Genomic DNA, 21,476 nt, shown 5'->3' on the forward strand with positions numbered 1-21,476 from the left:
GTGATATTTGGACACTATTCATTAGTGAATTGGGGCTAATGATAGCCCCAGTGCCATATTTGATCTGGGAAATTATATCAGTGTATTTCTTTAATATTCATTATACTTGATCTATAAGCAAAATGCAGGTCTACATGAAGTTTTAATCAAGCTACCTGCTTTTAATAATGGCATAATTCTACTTCAGAATATTTTCATTAAGTCTCTTCCTTTTTTTTGATTTATAGAATTGTAACTGGCTTACCCATATTCAAATCAGGCACCTGTAATCTCTTTAATTAGGAGCAAATTTCCAAAACAGTCTTTATTTTTACATTAAATGTGTAATGTACAAATTTACACTTCACAGTAATGTACACTTCATTTTCTATTAATAGTTTGCTTGCCTGTGAAATATATACCCTTTGAATATTTTCTTCTAGAGTAATTATTCTGTTTTTGTCCATTTGTCAAGTAAGTTATGATTAATTTTTCAGTAACTCACATTTCAAGTGTTTGTTATTGGTAACTATAGTTATGATATTTTGATTAACTGATAAATATATTTCTCAATTCTACTTTTCCCTTTTTTGCATTACCAAAGACTATTGAGACGTATATAGTTAAAAATTATGTGGTTCCCTTTATAAGAACTCTAGAATACTAAAAATATAACCACTCATAGGATCCTTAATATTTATTGTGTTCCCCCTCCCACCTACTTGTTTTGGATAAAATAGCAGGGTAATGAAAAATGATTTTGAAATGTTGCTTTGCTGTGTTTCTTTTTCAAACTTTATTTGAATAGATAAAGATGTGGCATATAGGGGTGCCTGGGTGGCTCAGTCAGTTAAGCGTCCAAATCTTGATTTCAACTCAGGTCATGAACTCATGGTTCATGAGTTCAAGCCCCACCTGTGCTGGAAGCTTCAGGCCTGCTTGGGATTCTCTCTCCCTCTCTCTCTGCCCCTTCCCCCCTCGCACACTCACTATCTCTCTAAAAATAAATAAATAAGCATTTTTTTAAAAAAGAACATGTGGTGTATATGTGTATGACACACATACACAATGGAATATTACTTAGCCATCAAAGAATGAAATCTTGCCATGTATTATAATTAAGGTAAATAAGTCGGAGAATATACTATGTGATTTTACTCGTGTGGAATTTAAGAAACAAAGCAGATGAACATAGGGCAAGAGTAAAAAAAAGAGAGAGGGAGAAGGAAGCAAACCATAAGGGACTCTTAACTATAAAGAACAAACAGGGAGGGAGGAGGATGGGGGAATCGGCTAGATGGGTAATGGGTATTACGGAGGGCACTGGTGATGAGCACTAGGTGTCATATGTAAGTGATGGATCACTAAATTCTACACCTGAAACCAATTTTACCATGTAAGTTAACTAGAATTTAAATAAAAACTTAAAATTAAAGTGCGTTTCAATAAAATACTTTATTACATTTTTAAATAAAAAAAGAAAGTTGTTTCCTTAGCCTCTCCATCGGCTTTACTGTTTGATTTGAACAACAGGCGTATTTTGTGGTCTTTATTACACACAGGTATTTTGTAACAATTTTCTTATCAAACGCTTTTGTTCATGTTCCCTGTATTTTTAAATATTTTAGGATAGGAATAGTCTTTTGCAGTATTGTTCATTCTTCCAACACAACTTACTAGAGTTCATTTTAAAAGATACTCTCCCCACAAATATTATTTTCATTAAATCTTCACTTTCTTCCATAATGTATTATACGTTAATTCATTGTGACAGTATGAGTTCATACTCTGGAGCCAGGAACTTACATGTTCTGTAAGTATGGTTTTACTACCAATTCTCAAATATAGAACTTTTTAATGTTTTAATTTCCTTGTTTGTAAAATAGAAGTGATGATCATAATTTAGTCAGTTCTTACCTCCCATTCTACTTTTGTTTTTAATTTCTTTTTAATGTTTATTTTTGAGAGAGACCGTGAGCAGTAGAGAGTCAGAGAGGGAGACAGAATACAACACAGGCTCCAGGCTCTGAGCTGTTAGCAACAGAGCCTGATGCAGGGCTTGAACCCATGAACCATGAGATCATGACCTGGGCTGAAGTCAGATGCTTAACCAACTGAGCCACCCAGGCGCCACCCCCCCACCATTCTACTTTTGATACTTCTTCTGAAAATACAGCTGACCCTTGAAGAATGCAGAAGTTAGAGGTGCTGACATCCCACAGTTGAAAATCCACATGTACCTTTTGACTCTCCAAAAACTTAACTACTGATACCTTACTGTTGACCAGAAGTCTTATCGATAACATAAAAGTTGATTCACACATATTTTGTATGTTATGTGTATTATATACTACATTCTTATAATAGGGAAAGCTGGAGAAAATAAAATGTTATTAAGAAAATCATAAGGGGGTGCTTGGCCGGCTCAGCTGGAAAAACATTCAATTCATGATCTCAAGGTCGTGAGTTTGAGCCCCATGTTGGGTGGAGAGATTACTTTAAATAGGGGCGCCTGGGTGGCTCAGTCGGTTAAACGTCCAACTTTTGACTTTGGCTCAGGTCATGATCTCACAGGTTTGTGAGTTCTAGCCCCATGTCAGGCTCTGCACTAACCCTGCAGAGCCTCTTGGGATTCATTCTCTCTCTCTCTCTCTCTCTCTCTCTCTCTCTTTCTCTTTCTCTTTCTCTCCCTCTCTTTATCCCTCCCCTGCTCATGTTCTGTCTCTCTCAAAATAAATAAACTTTTAAAAAATGAGTTAAAAAATAAAATTAAAGAAATAAACTTAAAAAATAGAAAATCATGAGAAAACACATTTTCAGTACTGTACTATAAAAAATCCACATATAAGTGGACCTACATAAATCAAACCTATGTTGTTCAAGAGTCAACTGTATTGAACTAACCTGATGAAATTAAGGAAGGAATGTTGAGTCCTAATATCAATAGGACTTTTTGTGAACAGTTTTATACCAGTGACTGACCATTGCGGGTCATTAGCTTTTTCAGTACAAGGAAGCTGTGTGGAATGATCATCAAATAATGAGATGAAGTCCCCCCAAGAGAAGGAAAAACACCAGTCAGCTTTCTTTGCTTTCTGGAACTTTATCTCACTTTTTGATGATTGTTCCACATTGTGCCTCAAATAGAGCAGTTGTGATTTTGTTTCCTGTCTACAGGATACATGTAGATCGTTATCTACTACACTCCCAAAGGTCTCAGTCCTTCTGGTGTCCTTCACTCAAATATGTCTTTTCTTAACTATGGTTCAAGTATCCTTTAAAAATTATTACTAGATTGATAATTTTTACACTAATCCACGAACTAATGGACTTTTGGCAATCCCAGGTTTAAGTTTACAAGAGGAAGACTACTTCTGCAGAGATATCTAAGATCTTTGTTCGTGTGGTGGTCTTTCTCTCTAAATATCATCCCTAACTTTTCCCAGTTTCTCAGCCAACGATTCAGGCAAGGCTAGACACTTCCTTTATTTTTATGTAAAGCTCTCCCATCATTAAAAGACTACTTCTTTTAAAAAATGAAGTTTGGGGGTGCCTGGGTGGCGCGGTCGGTTAATCGTCTGACTTCAGCCAGGTCACGATCTCGCGGTCCGTGAGTTCGAGCCCCGCGTCAGGCTCTGGGCTGATGGCTCAGAGCCTGGAGCTTGTTTCCGATTCTGTGTCTCCCTCTCTCTCTGCCCCTCCCCTGTTCATGCTCTGTCTCTCTCTGTCCCAAAAATAAATAAATGTTGAAAAAAAAATTTTTTAAAAAATGAAGTTTGTATTTCTGCATATACTCACCATAAATTTAAGAAATGTACTTCAGTGTTTTCTTTGAAGACATGCTATACAATGAGACCACCATATAACTTTCTTAAAAACACTTAACTTTTTAGCGTATTTTTAAGTTTACAAAAAAAATTGAGAGGAAGATACAAAGGTTTCCCATATACCCTCTCATCCTACACGTGCATAATCTTCCCCATTATCAACATTCCCCCACCAGAACAGTGCATTTGTTAACACTCAATGAACCTATATTGACCCATCATAATCGCCAAAATGCATACTTTACACTAAGGTTCACTCTTTGTGTTGTATATTCTGTGGGTTTGGACAAATGAATAATGTATCTATCATTATACAGAATATTTCCATTGCTCTAAAAAACCTCTGTGCTTTGCTTATTCATCACCTCCTACCCCACCCCTGGCAACCACTTAAGTTTTTGCTGTCTCCACAGTTTTGCCTTTTCCAGAAGTTTTGCCTTTTCCATTATACAATACGCAGCCTCTTCAGTTTGACTTACTTCACTTACCAATATGCACTTAAGTTCCCTGCAAGTCTTGTCATGGTTTGATAGCCGATTTATTGTTTGTGCTGAATAATATGTCATCATTTGGATGTGCTACAGCTTATTTATCTATTTACCTACTGAAGAACATCTAGTTTGCTTCCAAGTTTGAGCAGTTATGAACAAAACTGCTACAAACATCCATGTGCAATTTTTTGTGTGGACATAAGTTTTCAGCTCCTTCCAACTCCTTGGTATTTGGGTAAATGCCAAGGAATGAGATTGCTGGAACATATGGTAAGAGTATGTTTAATTTTGTAAGAAACCACCAAATTGTCTTCCAAAGTGGCTGTACCATTTTCCATTCTCACCAGCAGTGAATGAGAGTTCTTGTTGCTCCACATTTTCATCAGCGTTTGGTGATGTCATTGTTCTAAATTTTGGCCATTCTAATAAATGTTTAGTGGTATCTCATGTTAATATACATTTCTCTGATGGAGATCTTTTCATAACTTATTTCCCATTTGCATATCTTCTCTGGAGAGGTGTTAAGTTCTTTGGTCCATTTTTAAATTAGGTTTCTTATTGTTGAATTTTAATAATTCTTTGTATATTTTGGATTACAGACTTTAACAGATGTGTCTTTTCAAATATTTTCTCCTCCTCTGTGTCTTGTCGTCTTACCATCTTGATACTGTCTTTTACAGGGCAGAGATTTTTAATGAATCTGAGCTTATCAATTATTTCTTTCATGGATTGTGCCTTTTATATTGTATCTAAAAAGACATCACCAATACCCAAGATTATCTAGGTTTTCTCTTCTGTTATCTTTCAGGGATTTTATAGTTTTGCACTGTACCTTCAGGTCTACAATTAATTTTGAGTTAATTTTTGTGAAAAGGTAAGGTGTATGTCTGGATTCATTTTTTTTGTCCTGTGGCTATCTAGGTGTTTTAGTACCATTTGTTGAAAAGACTGTTTTTCCTCAATTGTACTGTCTTTGCTCCTTTGTCAGATATCAATCCAGCTATATTTATGGGGGTCTATTTCTAGACTCTCTTCTGTTCAGCTGATCTTTCTTCAATGTGTTCTTTCACCAGTACTGCGCTACCTTGATTACTGTCACTTTATAATAAGTCTTGAAGTCTGGTAGTATTGGTCCCCCAACTCTTTTCTTTCTCTTCAATATCAAGTTGGCTATTCTGAGTCTTTTATTTCTCCATATAAATTGTACAGTTTATTGATACCCATAAAGTAACTTGCGGGAATTTTTGTTGCATTATTTTTATTTTTTACCATTTTTATTTTTATTTTTTACCATTCACATACTCTTAAGCTATTACAGGAGATTATATTCCATTGGTTGTTTTTCAGTCCCCAAATTAAAAATGGCTAAATTGCTGGAAATTTTCATCTCATTCACTTAACATTTTGAGCTTATGCTCGAATTCTTGAGCTTATACTCTAAAAAGTAAATTTTTGTTTCTGATGTGATGGTAGACATGCACAGTGTAAAGTTGATACCTTTGTCACTGGGATCTATATCTGTCTCCTAACAAAAGAAACTAGAAATAACAGCATCGGTAAGTCCAGAGGTAAGCAGTTTAAAGCTGGTACAGAGCCTTAAAAAAGTCATAAATGATTCAGGATCCTTCTGTCTTTGTACTTTTTCTATCTTTAGCACTGACTTACATTGTTAAGGCTACAGAATAATAGCTGGAGCTCCAGTAAACACATTTGTGATGGAGGAGAAAGGAAAAATGAAAACATTAAAGGAAAAAGAATTTGGGATAGGAGTCTGTCCCATTTTTAAGGAAATCCCCTGGAGGTCCTACCCAGTAACTTACACTCCCATTTCTTGAGCTACCCCTGGCTGGGAGGGAGTCTTGGGAGTGATGGCTTAAGGATATTCCTATTGGTCCTAGAACTAAGCTAAAATTTTATTGGTAAGAACAAGGAAAATGGAATCTTGGAGAGAGAACTCACACACTGTGCCATATTTCCTGACTTCTAATACCTTCTGTTTGGTGGGTGTTTAGCGTTAATTATTTTTCAGCATCTTCTATTTGAGCAGGTGCTATTGCCATTTTTAGGCAGCAATATCCAAGTTTAGCTTTCTTAATTGAAAGCAAACTTCCTTTACTTGTTTACAAGAAGGAGGAAGGTTAGGGTTTTCTTACATTCCTTGTTCCAGCTGGGAGGCAGCAAGGGATTTTAAAAGGACTGACTGGGTGTTTGCCCACTTGGTTTCCTCAGTAGGATAAATCTGTTTTAAAATGTGCCAGACAGATGGTATTTTTTCCTTAAGGCTTCACTGATCGAGTGCACACCATAAAATCCTGAATGAAGAGGAGGAGCAGTATTCTATATTTTAAATGAGAGAAAAAAGTCTATTCACACTAACTTCCATTTGGTTAAACGATGCTTTGTTCCATTGGTTCAGTTTTGAATGCTGAGGAGTACCTAATGGGAATCAGATGTGCATGACAGCTGTGGAGCATCTCACACTGTATACTTAGCCAGTTATATCAGTAGTAATGGAAATACGAAGGTAAGCAAGTGAAGACTGTTTAAGTCTCAAAAGTACCACAAGGGTGAGATCCATACCATACATTGCTTTTACAAATGTTTGCCTTTTCTTTTGTTATGGACCTAGCAGGAAGTAAGTAGTCTGTTGTTTTTATATACAGCCACTGAGGTTTATAAGTTATTTAAGGCAGTGATTTCTTTTTTTTTTTTTATTTTTTTTTTAACATTTATTCATCTTTGGAGACAGGGCGTGAGTAGGGGAGGGGCAGAGAGAGAGGGAGACACAGAATCTGAAGCAGGCTCCAGGCTCTGAGCTGTCAGCACAGAGCCCAACGCAGGGCTCTCACGACTGAGCCCCCCAGGCGCCCAGGCAGTGATTTCTTATATGAAATATTTAATATGCCAGTTTTTCTTTAAATACTGCTGTTGCATTTTCAGGGAACTATTTGTGTATTGATAGAAACCTTCCTGAACCTATTTAGGAAGAGAAGATGATCACATGTTTCAATGACTATCTGTAGGACTTTTGGCATCTTGACAGGTTTTTGCACAAGTGTATGCAGTGCAAGAATCTCCTACATATTTCTAGCAAAACAGGTATTATGGCAAGGACCCCAATCATAACTGCAGTTCTTATCTGAGCAGGCAGTGTAGTATTGCGGTTTAGACAATAGGTTTCGTGTCATGCTCCCCTAGATTTGAGTCTTGGCCCTGCCACTTGGCCAAGTTATCAGTCTCTAAGCCTCAGCAGCCTCATTCATAGAGTTTCAAAAGAATAAAAATGAGAAAATACATAGTTTATGTTTCCCAATGGTGCCCTGCACTTAATGCAATCTCCCTGCCCTGAGCCTGGGCTAGACTGAATGAAATCGGGTTATGAAAAGATTGTGGCTTTTGTCTTGGGTGCTCTCTCACTCTCTTGGTGTGCTTTTGATCCCTCTCATTTTCTCTTGGATTGCTTGCTTTAGGAAGTCAGCTGCCCATATTATTACGCAGCCTTGTGGAGGGCTCACATGAGCTCTGTTAGAAATGGATATTTTGAGGCCTGCCAACAGCCACGAGAGACCTTGGAAGCAGATTCTTGCCCAGATGAACTTTGAATTGACTATAGCCAAGCTGAGAACTTACTTGATGGTAACCCCTCAGTAGAGACCAGGAGCCAGAGGCATTCAGTTAAGCAGTACCCAGTTCCCTTACCTACAGACTGTGAGATGATAAATATTTTCTGTTTTAAACCACTAGGTTTAGGGTGATTTGTTACACAATGACAGGCAACTAATACAACACATAAAGATGTTCATCTCTGCCTGGCAGGTAGCAAGCACTACCAATCAAGAATTAGTTGGGGCGCCTGGGTGGCGCAGTCAGTTAAGCGTCCGACTTCAGCCAGGTCACGATCTCGCAGTCTGGGAGTTCGAGCCCCACATCAGGCTCTGGGCTGATGGCTCAGAGCCTGGAGCCTGTTTCCGATTCTGTGTCTCCCTCTCTCTCTGCCCCCCCCCCCCCGTTCATGCTCTGTCTCTCTCTGTCCCAAAAATAAATAAACGTTGAAAAAAAATTTTAAAGAATTAGTAACACTATTCTCAGAACAAGACGAGACTTATTTCAACATTATGGGATTATTGATCATGCACTGTAAATCATTTTCAGTATATGTGTGCACAGAGCTCATGAACAAGCCTTGTGGACAGCCACTTACCTGTTTTTGTAGATTAAAACATATAAGACAAAATTTATCAGTCATCTGAGATTATAAGATAGCATGGGAAGACAGGACCCAGGAGGTCATGTAATTCTTTCTTCTACTTCAAAATAAGATGAAATTTGAGTTGCTGAAGGTCAAAACAAAAGAGGAGATAGATAGTAATTGGCAGATGTTCCTTAGATTGACACAAAATAATTGCTAAAATCTTTTAAAGATGAATTGACAAAAATGCGAGAGTTTGTGTTTGTTACTTGAACATTTTGTTACATAGCAGTATCTATTTATATCTTTATGTTTATTTAATTTACAAAAGGCCATCCTACAGATTGCAGTATTTGCAGTAACCAAGACCTTGAAAAAATAATGTGGGAAAAGGTTGTTTCATCGTTTGGGAGCATGTAACAAATTACATTAAAAACTTTATGTGGAATGTCATATTAAAATCAGTCTTCTGCCTTGCCAGAATCAATCCATCTTATATTTGAGATACACTCATAGCTTGCCATTGAACTCTAAAAAGTAGGATATGGAACTTATTAATGGGTAAATATAACCTTATGGCTTAGAGCCCTAAGATAGAATTTCTGCATACTACTACTACAATTTTGTTTACCTTTCCTTTTGTTTTTCTAAAATTTCCCTAAATCTATGGCTTTCTTTTTTTAAGTTGTTTTGGAAATTTTTATATTTTCTTTGGAAATTGTCAGAATTGGGACTAAAGCAGTTGTTACCAGAACCTCCCCCCACCAACCCCGCGCTTTTTTTCAAATTCATTCAGCTTCGCGTGGGGAAGCTCATATCATAAAGTCTAGTGGCTACTATCAGGCAAGTAAGAGTAAAATCTTTACTCACTACTACAGTACATCCTTTTCTGGCCAGCTGTTTGTTTCAAGATCGAATAAGGTTGTATTCCAAGGTGGTTTGCCTGCACGTCAGAATCTGGAATGCATATTGACTTATTCTGTCCAGATGATTTTGCAAGGAGCAAAAATGAATATTCCCATAGCCCAGTGGATTCTATGGTAGTTTGAGATGAAAAGACAGGACTGCCCAAATATGTAGAACTTACTTTAGATGATTCAAAAACAGAGAATTTACTTGCCCTAAGACATCTTAAAACAAAACAAAAGAAAGCAAAAAAACAGTTCTTCAGTTGTGGCCAATAAGGTTTAAGACTCTTTATACCCGTTTTTCATTTACTCTAAAAGAGCATCTGTAATTCATCTTGTGCATGGTAGAAAGTTACACAATTTCTTTATATGTTGACATTTTTTAACTGTATAAATAGTCAGACTTGAAATATACTTTAAAGTTGAAAAGTATCCTCAAAGAGAAAAGGAGATGAGAACTCTGGATTGAAAGTCTTCCTGGGACATGAATGATGACCTGTAAATGTTCTGGTAAAGATATTAGGCCTCCATTTTCTGAAGTTCATGGTTGAGGCAGTTGGCACTGCCTTAGTTCAGACCACTGCCCTGACTACATTGAACCTTTTAGAGTCAGAGTTATTCTAAACATGTATTTTATGTAACATTATTATCCTAAAGTTGGTTCAGAGTCCCTTTCAACATGATTTACAATAATGACATAGTTATATTCCCAGAGAGGGGATTTCATGTCTAAACTCAAGCTTTATATACAATATATCCCTCTTGCAATCAAATTTTCTTATCTGAAAATGTCAAGAAAAGACTATTTTAAAAGAGAAACTCTTTATGGTTAATATACCAGTAATAAAACAGATAGCATAGAATCTCCATTAATGCAACTAGTAATGTTATACAAAAGTCTAAAGTTTCTTAGGCTGAAATGATGAGAAGCAGAATTTGAAGATACAAGAGAAAAGTAAAGATGGTCTTTAGAGCAAAAATATTTAGATGTCATACAATAAAAGTAATCACCACTCAAGAATAAATTGATCTTCTTCAAGTCTGTCAGCCCTTATTATGATGGTTTCATAAAACATACTAAACCACTACAGTTATGTTTGCATATTAAGTTTTAAAATCGATCTGCAGTCTACTTCCTTCGTCTACATTGAGGCTAAGAGTGGTGATGTCACACCCAGAATAGTTCTCTGCACCTTCTAGGAATGACTCTTACCTACCCATTGTTAAATACTTAGGGAGGGCTTAGAATGTACTTGATACGTGGTAGAGTTTTTTTAAGCAAAGATAAACTCAGGTTGTAATACATTTAAATACATTTTAAAGAAGCATATTTTTTAAGTGTAGGAAGACATACAAGTTTGTGAAACTGGTCTCTTAACCACCCAGAGCATCAATTTAGACTATGAAATCTCAAAATATCTTCTCGCTAAAATTCCATGCTAACTTATAAGAGGATACTCGATCAGTGTAGTCTTCTTCCTGTATTTGCAGTTTGTTTTGAGTCTACAGGAGTTCTGAAGAAAAATAAATTTGTGGAGCATTTTTCCAGTTATGCTTTATGCACGTGCACACACACACACACACACACACACACACAAAATTCCTAAGTTTAAAAAAGTTGGAGAAATGTTACCATACTGTAGCCATTTTGGCAATTCAAATGTTTATGAGCACAAAAGCTCTGAGGAGTTCTAAAGAAAAGAAACCTTTTTAATTCCTCATTTCCCAAGCTTACCTGACTAAAAAACCCTAAAACAAAAATAGAACATGTGCTACATAGAAATGATATTTTACACATTGTGGGAAACACTACTCTCGTTTGTAAGGACCTCAACAACTTGGAAAAATCATTGTTAGTAGTTTCCTTGGGCTGCTATAACAAAGGACCACAAATTGGATGGCTTAAAACAACAGGCATTTATTCTTTGACAGTTTAGCCTTAGAAGCTAGAAGTCTGAAATGAAGGTGTTGGCATGGCCATGCCATCTCCGAAGGCTCCAGGGCAAGATCCTAGCTCCTGCTGTTGCTGGCAGTCTGATGCATTCCTTGGTCTACAGCCACATCACCCCAGTCTCTGCCTCCATTTGCACATGGTGTTCTTCCCTGTGTCTGTTTCTGTGTTTCCCTGTCTCTTGAGTAGGACAGCAGTGATTGGGTTAGAGGCCATCCTAATCTGGTATGACTTCATCTTACATCTTAATTATATCTGCAAAGACCCTTTTTCCAAATGAGTTGACATTCATATAAAGATGATTTCCAAATTTGTATCTCTTGCCCTGATCTCCCTCCTGAATTACACTCTTCTATCCAATATCTGACTTATCTGATAGGATTAGACAAACCAACCCCGTCTAAAACAAAATTTCCTCACTCCAGCTGCAGTCCATCATCAGTAAATGGCAATACCATTCTGAGAATAACCTTTTATTTCTCTTCTCCATTCATCCACACTTCTAATCCATCAGCAACTCAAGTTGGTTCTATCTCAGATATGTTCCAAAACTGACCTACCATTAAGCTTCCACTGGAAGTGGTCTGAGTAACGTTATATCTTGCCCACACCAAAAGTCTCAGAACTAGGTCTTCCTCTTCCACTCTTGCTCCACTACAGTCTGTCATCTCCAGTAACAAAATGTGGTCTTTTTATTTTTTTTTATTTTTTTTAACGTTTTTAATTTATTTTTGAGACAGAGAGAGACAGAGCATGAACGGGGGAGGGGCAGAGAGAGAGGGAGACACAGAATTGGAAGCAGGCTCCAGGCTCCGAGCCATCAGCCCAGAGCCCGACGCGGGGCTCGAACCCTCGGACCACGAGATCGTGACTGAGCTGAAGTCGGACGCTCAACTGACTGAGCCACCCAGGCGCCCCAAAATGTGGTCTTTTTCAAACCTAGAATGTGGTCATACTCCTGCTCAACACTCTCCAATGCCCTCCTACCACCTAGAGTGTCCTACATGCTCTGGCCACTGTCTTGTTTCTTTGATCCTCCCTCCTTCTCCCCATTGCTCATTTTGCTCCAGTTTTACTATATGTGTTGCCCATTCTTAGTCAAACCAAATCCGGACCTACATTTCGGACCTCACTCTTGAAGTTACATCTGCCGTAAAATTTTCTTTCCAGATGCATTTGCATGGTGCCTTTCTTCCCTTTCTTCTTTCAGTTCTCTTTCTAACCAAAAGCTCTCACCTTGGTCTTTGTCAAGTACTACTTTGTTATTTTTTATACTACTGATCTCCACCTGAAAAGTATTAGTTTGTCTCCTCAAACTACAGTATAAATTATGATAAAACTGAGTATTGTCTGGTTCATCACTGTATTTCCAGTGCCTATAATGCACATCGTAGGTGACAGAGAAATATTAAATAAATGAGCAAATGAAAGAATGTATGAATAGTCCTAAGCAGACTTTCTCCACTACAGTCAAGCCTCCTTCTTCAGTGTCTCTCAATAGTCTATCTTTGTTCTCCTAACCTGCTTTCCTCAAATTGCTAACACATCTTCTCCTCTTTATCTAAGGAAATGCTCTTGATACTCTGAGCACCTGTTCAAGTCCCACCTCCGTGAAGTTTTCACTGCAGCCCTCCTGCCATGATCCCTCCCTGTCTGTCATCTTCCATTAGACTCCATCTTTACACATCAGCATCTAATTGTTCTTAAATTACTGTGTGTGTGTGTCTCCTGAAAGATTATAAACTTCTTAAGGACAAGGACATTATTTTATACTTTTAGTGCCCAGACCTCAGAGCAATCATGTACAAAGAGTAGGCGATTCTGACTTTTTTATTGATCAACTGATTGACTAGCTGATTAATTGATTACCTCAATCTCAAACATGTAAATGAAACAACTTGAGGGCCTGTTGTGAGGGGAGGTGTATAATAAAGTCAGAAAAAGAGGGATGTTCATATCCAGATAACACCATTAAAGGGTTGGCATCGTAACAAATAAGTGACTAAAGAACTATTTCATTTCTTATTAGAAGGTAAACAGTCTTTCTTACCCAATATGATGATGTTAACTGGAAAATCTGCCTGAGTAATCATATTTCCAGATCATCATACTTGACCTTTCTTCAGTGCTCATGAAAGAGTTTGTTAGTGAATGTGAAAACTGAATCCATAACATGTACTATTACTAAACTGATAACATTTGTTTATGAATCACCTTCCATCAGTGAATTTGCCAGATATCCATTCTAGCTTTATTAAAAAATTAGATCACTTTGTAAGCATAGTTTAAAATATGGTGGAGGGCAGGTTAAAAAAATAACATTGATAAAGGTAAACCTAGTATTTTCACATCTCTTGGTATATGTTGCTGGTAGAGGCCCAAAAGATATTGAAATTAGTACTAAGTATTATATATATCATATATATAAGACATATAATATATATATTCAAAAACAATGTATTAGATTTTCTGGGATGTAAACAGGGCTCTTAACAGTACTATTAAAATAACCTACATAAGGGTGCCTGAGTGGCTCAGTTGGTTAAGCGTCTGACTCTTGATTTCGGCTCAGGTCATGATCTCATGGTTGTGAGATCAAGCCCTGCATCAGGCTTTGTGCTGAGTGTGGAGCCTGCTTGGTATTCTTTCTCTTTCTCTCTCTCTCTCCACCCCTCCTTGCTCCAGAAAAAAAAAAATTACTTGTTTGTAATTGACTTTCAATTGTGCTTTTTAGACCAAGTTATGTTCACCATCCATTGTATTGTATTTTGGAATGAAAGCTTATGTCTAGACATGTTTTTCTTTTTCTTTGCCATAGCATGAAATACTAATGGAAAGGTAAATCTAATGCAGGGAATTACTAGGAACTCATGTGTTCTTTTTTTCCCCTCCTAATCTTATTAATATTAACTTCTGGCAAGTAGTATGCTTTGAAATGGTTTTCAGCAGTATGCAAACTCAAGAGATGCAAAGAGGGGGAAAAATATTTATAAAGCACAGGTGTCTATTTCTGAGACCTCAGAATTTCCAGGTTATTTCCAGGTATCTGAAAGAGCTGAATAAAGGCTGAAGCAACAGAAAATGAAGGGAAAACAAAGCAGTTAGAGCTACAGTGTTATTAAGAGATTGTAAACCCCATATCCAGAAATGTTTGCCACCACTACTCTGGACATAATATATTGTCAGCACAAAGTCATAGAATACAAATCTTTGATTCACTTTGAAATGAAAGTCACAAATACAGGACTAACTCCCAATCTTCAAGGGGCAAAAAGAGTTGAATATTTTGCAGAAATCTTCTTGCCTCAATAAAGGATAATAAGGTAATGCCTAATAAAACAGAAGCTGTTGAAATTCAGGAATTTGCCATGAACATCAGCTTGATATACTCGTTTCAGAGACAGGAATTCACTGTCTTCATAAGAGAAAGATCTTAAGTGTTCCTCCTCACAGATATGATGTTATGTATCATGCCCAGGAAGCACCACCAAATTAGAAGTTCAGCTCTGTGATGGCCCAATTTATCTAGGGGATCAGTGTCACCTTATTGCTCCTTGAAGTGTTGAGTTCCTGTTGATTTAATGGATCCCTGCCTTCAGAAAGTCCTGGAGAGGCTTAGTGAAAGATGCAAAATGAACTTTGGAGCTGTCTAACCCCAAAACCAGCATGGCCATCATCATATAATCCACTAATTCCATAAGCAAAAGAAGAGAAGTGCTTGATATGTTTAAGTAAACATTTTATCAAACCTTCATATATATATTATGCTTTTAAAATTTTTACAGAATATGTATTCATTCTGAATGGATAAGTAGAGATGATTATTGTTACTTAGCAACAGTCACAGGTTGTGTGTTATGTGAGCTTGTGTGATAGGCCTTCTAAAGCAGAAAAGTTTATCCTCCATCTCATATTCAGAAATTCTAATATATTCAGTTAAATTTCATTTTAATGGAACTCCTGATTATTCTAGGGGCTTCTAGAAGACTGAACTATTAAAGCTAACACTTATGATACATGAACATGAGTTATGAAACTTAATTGTAAAGCAAACACCCATGAAGCCACCTCCAAAATGAACCCATGTGTCTCACCCAGCCTGACACTATCCTCTACATACAACTCCATATACAACCATCCTCATTTGTGATTGCATAATTTCCTTGCCTTAAAAAGAAATATATTATTGCCTATTGATGTAACTCAAAATAATACACTTTAAAATTTTGCTTGGCTTTGTGCTATATGAAAAAAAGGACATCAGACTATCTCTAGTCTGACCACTTCCATTTTAAATTCAATTTTATTACAAATATTCACTAATTTATATTCTTCTGAAATATTTGATGGTATAGTTAGTAATATGTTTCTTAACATGCAATATATTCAGGTTTATTATAAAGTTGTAATTAAGATAGCATTATATTTGTGTAGGGACAGGTAAATTGTCTATTGGAACAGAATAAGGAGACTAAAGACAGACTCTTGCATATATGGAAACCTGATTCAAGGTAGAAATAACACTGCAGATGACATATGCTTTGGCTCATGCATAATTTTTAAATAATTTTTAAGTAAATTTTAAATAATAAGATATCCATTTTTATATAAGTACATATAAAATTATAAATACACAATGGAAAAGTATGCAACGATTTAAGAGAAAACAGGGGTGATCCTCTCATACACTGCAGATTGGACTAATATATTAGTATCCTCACTCTATAAAGCAATTTGGTATTATCTATCACAATTTAAAATATGCAAATATAGGGGCGCCTGGGTGGCTCAGTCGGTTAAGCATCCAACTTCAGCTCAGGTCACGATCTCGCCGTCTGTGAGTTCGAGCCCTGCGTCGGGCTCTGGGGGCTGATGGCTCAGAGCCTGGGGCCTGCTTTCAATTCTGTGTCTCCCTCTCTCTCTGCCCCTCCCCTGTTCATGCTCTGTCTCTGTCTCAAAAATAAAAATAAACGTTAAAAAAATTTTTTTTAAATATGCAAATATTATGATGTAGAAATTTCACCTGTTAGAGTCTGACCAAGAGACAGCATCAAAGATCTTTTGAAAGGAGTGCACTCAGGTTGTTAATGTCCTTGGTGCTTCAAAAACAAGACAAAACTGGAGTAAATTGGCATGTCTATCAGTGAGGAGAGTGGCTACATAGATCATGGAACACAGTCAAGTAATGTCTTAAATGAGATCGGGAAAATTTCAGTAATAAAATTTCCACTAAAGCAGTTGAAATAAAGTGATTGTATGTACTCTCCCATAGTTAAAAATTATTAAGCTCTGGATCAAATATTTTAAAAACCTATCTTTAAATGCTTGAAAACATCCCAAAATGGATAGAAACTGGGAATGGACTGGAGTTAGTTATTAGTACACTCTGCTGTACTATTTGAATTTGGACCAAGTGCAAATTTTTTAAAACTACAAGTATTTATATTTCAATTTGTTTTATATATATTAAAATAAAACTTTTAAAAATTCACCTTGATCTCCTACATATTTTTTAGATTAGGTCGAACTTGTTTTCACTTTTAGAATTAAACGTGTATCTGTCATTTCCTGGTAGACTGCTTTGCTCTGTTTGAGTAACTATTTACTGATTCATTCAATCTCAGTAAATATTTACTGAGGGTCTAACATGTGCCAGACCCTCTTCTAGTTGCTGGGGTACAATAGTCAGCAAGACACACAAGGTCTCTACTCACTGGGGGTTTATATTGTCATGATGAGCTGTCTTGTTGAATAGACATGTATAAGCAGAGGCATATATTCACCTAAAGATATATCATCTGAGAGAAGGGGAAAATAAAAACAGGAAAAAGGATGAGGAGAAATCCTATTTCTGTATGTACATTAATGTAAAACTGTTAGAATTGAAGGGACTCTTAGTAGTGTTCAATTTGTTTACATGAGCATTTTGCGAAATACAATGCATTTTTATTAACTAATTTTTAGGATATTTCAAAGTTTTAATCATCCAGTTTTTCAGTCATTTTGAATGTCAGCAGATTGTAGAAGTGGAATTTAACAGAATTCTTGGTTGGATTTTTTTCTTTTATGTTGGGGAAAGCTTGTCAGAAGATTATGTCAAATTTCACATAAGTATGAAAGGTATATTCTGTGAAATGGAATTTACTTAACTTTGTGAATTCCTTCATTGTTTTCTAACCTATAGGCAATGTGTTGTCATTGGTTATTTTTATACCAGGGGCAAATTTATTTTTCATTTAAGTTTTTAATTTCAATTCCAGTATAGTTAATATACAGTGTTATGTTTCAGGTATACAATATAGTGATTCACCAATGCTATACATTACTCAGTGCTTATCATAAGTATACTCTTTAATCACCATCACCTATTTCACCCATCCGCCAATCTGCCTCCTCTCTGGTTGCCATCAGTTTGTTTTCTATTGTTAAGAGTCTCTTTCTTGGTTTGTCTTTCTCTCGCTTTTTCCCTTCACTCATTTGTTTTGTTTCTTAAATTCCACATATGCATGAAATCATATGGTATTTGTGTTTCTCTGACTTATTTCACTTAATGTTATACTTCCTGACTCCATCCATGTGATTGAGAATGGCAAGATTTCATTCTTTTTGATGGTCATGGCTGAATAATATTCCTCTTTGTGTGTGTGTGTGTGTGCTGATCAAATGTATGCTATTTCTCTAGTAACCGAATACTAATACCAATTTTAAAATTATAATGATTATCACCTCACTTTAGATAATATAGGCCAGAATTAATGACTACATTGTCTCTGAGTTTAAAGCACTATTTGGTTTTCTAAATCATCTTAAGCCCTCATCTAGTGGGCTTCAGTGGCATAATATTCCTTACCCCTCAACTAAGTGTATTTTTTTTTCTCTTTTTCTCTCCCTCTTTTAAAAAAAATCAACAGCTTGATCAAGTCATCCGCCAAAGAAGCCTGTCCAGTTTGGAACTGTTCCTCTCTTGTGCTCAGAAACAGTTAAGTGCTTTAATAGCTACAGAACCAGTTGACATTGAATAAAGAGAACATGACAAGCAAACCCACACTGACAATGGATAAATCATTAGACCTCTAAAATACATGCTGTGAATTCTAAAGATGCTTTTGTTTTCTTTCCAAACCTTGCAGAATTGATTTCCACTTCAAGGGTAAACTAAACCAATATTTAGAAGAACTATCACAAGATCTAATTTATTTTCTCTTGTTTTCTCCTTTACATTTACTGTTATTTTCATAGTAGTAGGAGCAGCAGCAGCAACAGAAAATAAAATGTGACCCAAAAACCATTGAAAATTGCCACATTACCAAAAGTTAATTAAACTTCATATTCTCTGGTGGCCTATTACATAGTATTTGGTAAAAGTAGTAAATACCTTTACTTATTGCTTCCCAGTGGCTCCTGATAAGATTCTGGAATGTAGCCATACATTTATTTGATTTTGCGGATAAACAGCATGGATTTCCACATCACTAATTTATCTGTGTAACTGGGATATAAAACACTGACGTGACAGAGTCATTCTGATATTACCAAACCCCTTTTCTATAGAGGGATTTATGTATTTTCATTGGTAGTGATTAAAAATACTGAACATTATTGGGGCGCCTGGGTGGCGCAGTCGGTTAAGCGTCCAACTTCAGCCAGGTCACGATCTCGCGGTCCGTGAGTTCGAGCCCCGCGTCGGGCTCTGCGCTGATGGCTCAGAGCCTGGAGCCTGTTTCCGATTCTGTGTCTCCCTCTCTCTCTGCCCCTCCCCTGCTCATGCTCTGTCTCTCTCTGTCCCAAAAATAAATAAACGTTGAAAAAAAATTAAAAAAAAAAACTGAACATTATTATATTAATTCAGCTTTGATCTGATGTACCACTTAAAGGGGTATGTGTGTGATATATGCTTACTTCCTGTTTCTGTTCTTCGGAGTCACTATAATTCAATAAAATCATTTTTCTTATTAATCCTATCATGAACTTAATCTCTAGAAAGATAATATAACTTAGCCATTTATAGGAATTCAGGTTCAATATAAAAGATATGAAATCCTTTCCCATTACTTCAGAATGTATTTAAATTATGAGCAGTGTACTTTAATGCAAAATCATGAGTCTTTTTAACATCAGAATTAAAATGCTGTCATTAAAATGTATGCAAACATTTTGTCTTGTTTTCTGAAATGCTTCTATTTCCATGGGCTTTGTACTTTTCTGGGATTTCTCAATCTAATAAAAAGAACTCCAAAAGCTTACTTGGTTATTATTTTTCCTTTTTTAATCTTTCAAAAATTGATTCTTTTAAAAAAATTTTCTTAAACTTCTATATTTATGGATGATGATGTTTTTATACCTCCACCTAAACATTTGAAATAAAATTTGCCAACAGTCGTTTTTAAGTGTTGATAACTACTTAGTTTTCTCTTATAAATTTAAATGAGAAATTAAAGTAAACAGCAACATAGTAAATCAAGGAGGAGGGCTTTTAATTCAGGAACAAGCCAATAACACAATGTTATAGTCATATTTAAAATCAGTTGACTCTTAGCGCACCTTGATGGCTCAGTGGTTAAACGTCCAGCTCTTGATTTTGGCTTAGGTCATGTCACAGTTTGTGAGTTTCAACCCCAGCCCCAACTGGGATCTATGCTGACAGTGTAGAGCCTGCTTGGGATTCTCTCTCTCTTCTCTCTCTCTCTCTCTCTCTCTCTCTCTCTCTCTCTCTCTCTGTCTCTCTGCCCTTCCCCCTCTCTTGCATGCATGTGCGCTCTCTCACTCTCTCCAGATAAAGTTTAAAAATATCACTTGACTCTCTGTCATCAAATTTGAAATGATAAGGTATTTTACAAGTCGCTTAAATGTTAATTAGATGAAAATGAAGCATAGGTCACTGATACTAAGACTCAGACTAAGATCCAGAGACAGTGGAAATGTGAAGAAAATCTAGTCTATACCTCTCTTTCATGCCTGTACCACAGATTGATTTTTTTCTCTTCTGTTTGGGGTTCCAGCTTTGCTATTGGCTTAGACTAATTGTTGTCTGAAGTAATTTGGAACAAATTGGTACTGATCAGTCTACAGGTATTTGCAGAATACCCACCAAGCACAAGAAACTAGTGGATTGCTACAGTGCTTTTTTTTTCCCACAGAGCTGCCCTTAAAGATAACTAAGAATAAGCATCTGGGCAAAGAATCAATTATTTGAGTACATTGATCCTTCCAAACCGAATTAGCCGATAATCTGTTTCAGTGATGTTCAAGTTACTGATTTCCTCTTTAAGAACTGTATTCTCCTTTTGCTCTGGTTATCAAAAGGACATAGACCATCTCCAGTAGTACTCACTAAGAGAATTAAATGCTTCAAGACTGTGCCATGACTAAAGGTAAGAGTTTTTCCCTGAAATGTGAGCCCAAAGTCTCAAAGAAAAATACCCAAATGTTTTGTTTTTAAACTTTCTTTGCCCATTGTATGATTCTGCTAATTATTTTTATGTAGCATTTTCTACCTTTATGTTTAGGTGACTAAGGCACCATTCTGAAAGGCTGAGAGAAAGACAGCAGTTAGATGTTTTGAATGATAAAGCTTTATCAAAACAGTGACTGCATTTTTAATAGCATGCTTGAGGGTTCATTAGTAGAAAAGTTTTCTGCCCCTGCAAATGAGTATCTTCTTTGTGCCAAGTATTTTCACATCTTATACCAATACCCTATAGTTTAAACAGCCCTGTGAAGGAGATGATCTATCCATATTTATTAGTGGAGAGGTACTTACTTGCTCATGCATGATGAATGACCAAGTGGAGTTGGGATTCAACCTCAAAGCTTTCAACATGCAGTTTACTCATTCTAGTACACTGGAGATGCTTAATATTCTCTCCATGAGAAGATATCTGAAACTCTCTCTTCCATGTAATCTCATCACACTATTTTAATCTTTTAAGAGGAAGACTACCCTCCCTCCTTGTAAATAAACCTAGTTGGAGTTCTGGCTCTGCCTCATTCTAATTGTGGAATGTTGAACAAGTTGCCTGACCAATTTGAGTCTCCGTTTTCTCTTTGTGAGGTAGAAATAGCGATTTTTATAGGCTTTTTGTGAAAATTAAATTAAGCTTTTAAAATGCTCCATATACAGGCCATGTTGGT

At 36.4% G+C, this 21,476-nt stretch overlaps 1 protein-coding gene across 36 annotated transcripts in view; it reads left to right on the forward strand.

Moving 5' to 3' along the window:
- CCDC91 (coiled-coil domain containing 91) overlaps positions 1-21,476 on the forward strand; it is a 389,726-nt gene that overhangs the window by 329,246 nt on the left and 39,004 nt on the right. For 25 of the 36 annotated variants that reach the window (XM_045061603.1, XM_045061601.1, XM_045061604.1 and 22 more), the window contains one exon: positions 18,257-19,588. The exons of 10 other annotated variants lie outside the window; for them this stretch is intronic. In XM_045061603.1, coding sequence (XP_044917538.1) covers positions 18,257-18,367 — 111 coding nt within the window. In that variant the 3' untranslated portion in view covers positions 18,368-19,588. Of the gene's footprint in view, positions 1-18,256; positions 19,589-21,476 lie in introns of those variants that run through there. One more of the 36 variants, XM_045061594.1, reaches the window with a different exon arrangement.

The sequence above is a fragment of the Felis catus genome, chromosome B4 (genome assembly GCF_018350175.1).
Source record: "Felis catus isolate Fca126 chromosome B4, F.catus_Fca126_mat1.0, whole genome shotgun sequence".
Taxonomy (NCBI): Eukaryota; Metazoa; Chordata; class Mammalia; order Carnivora; family Felidae; genus Felis; species Felis catus.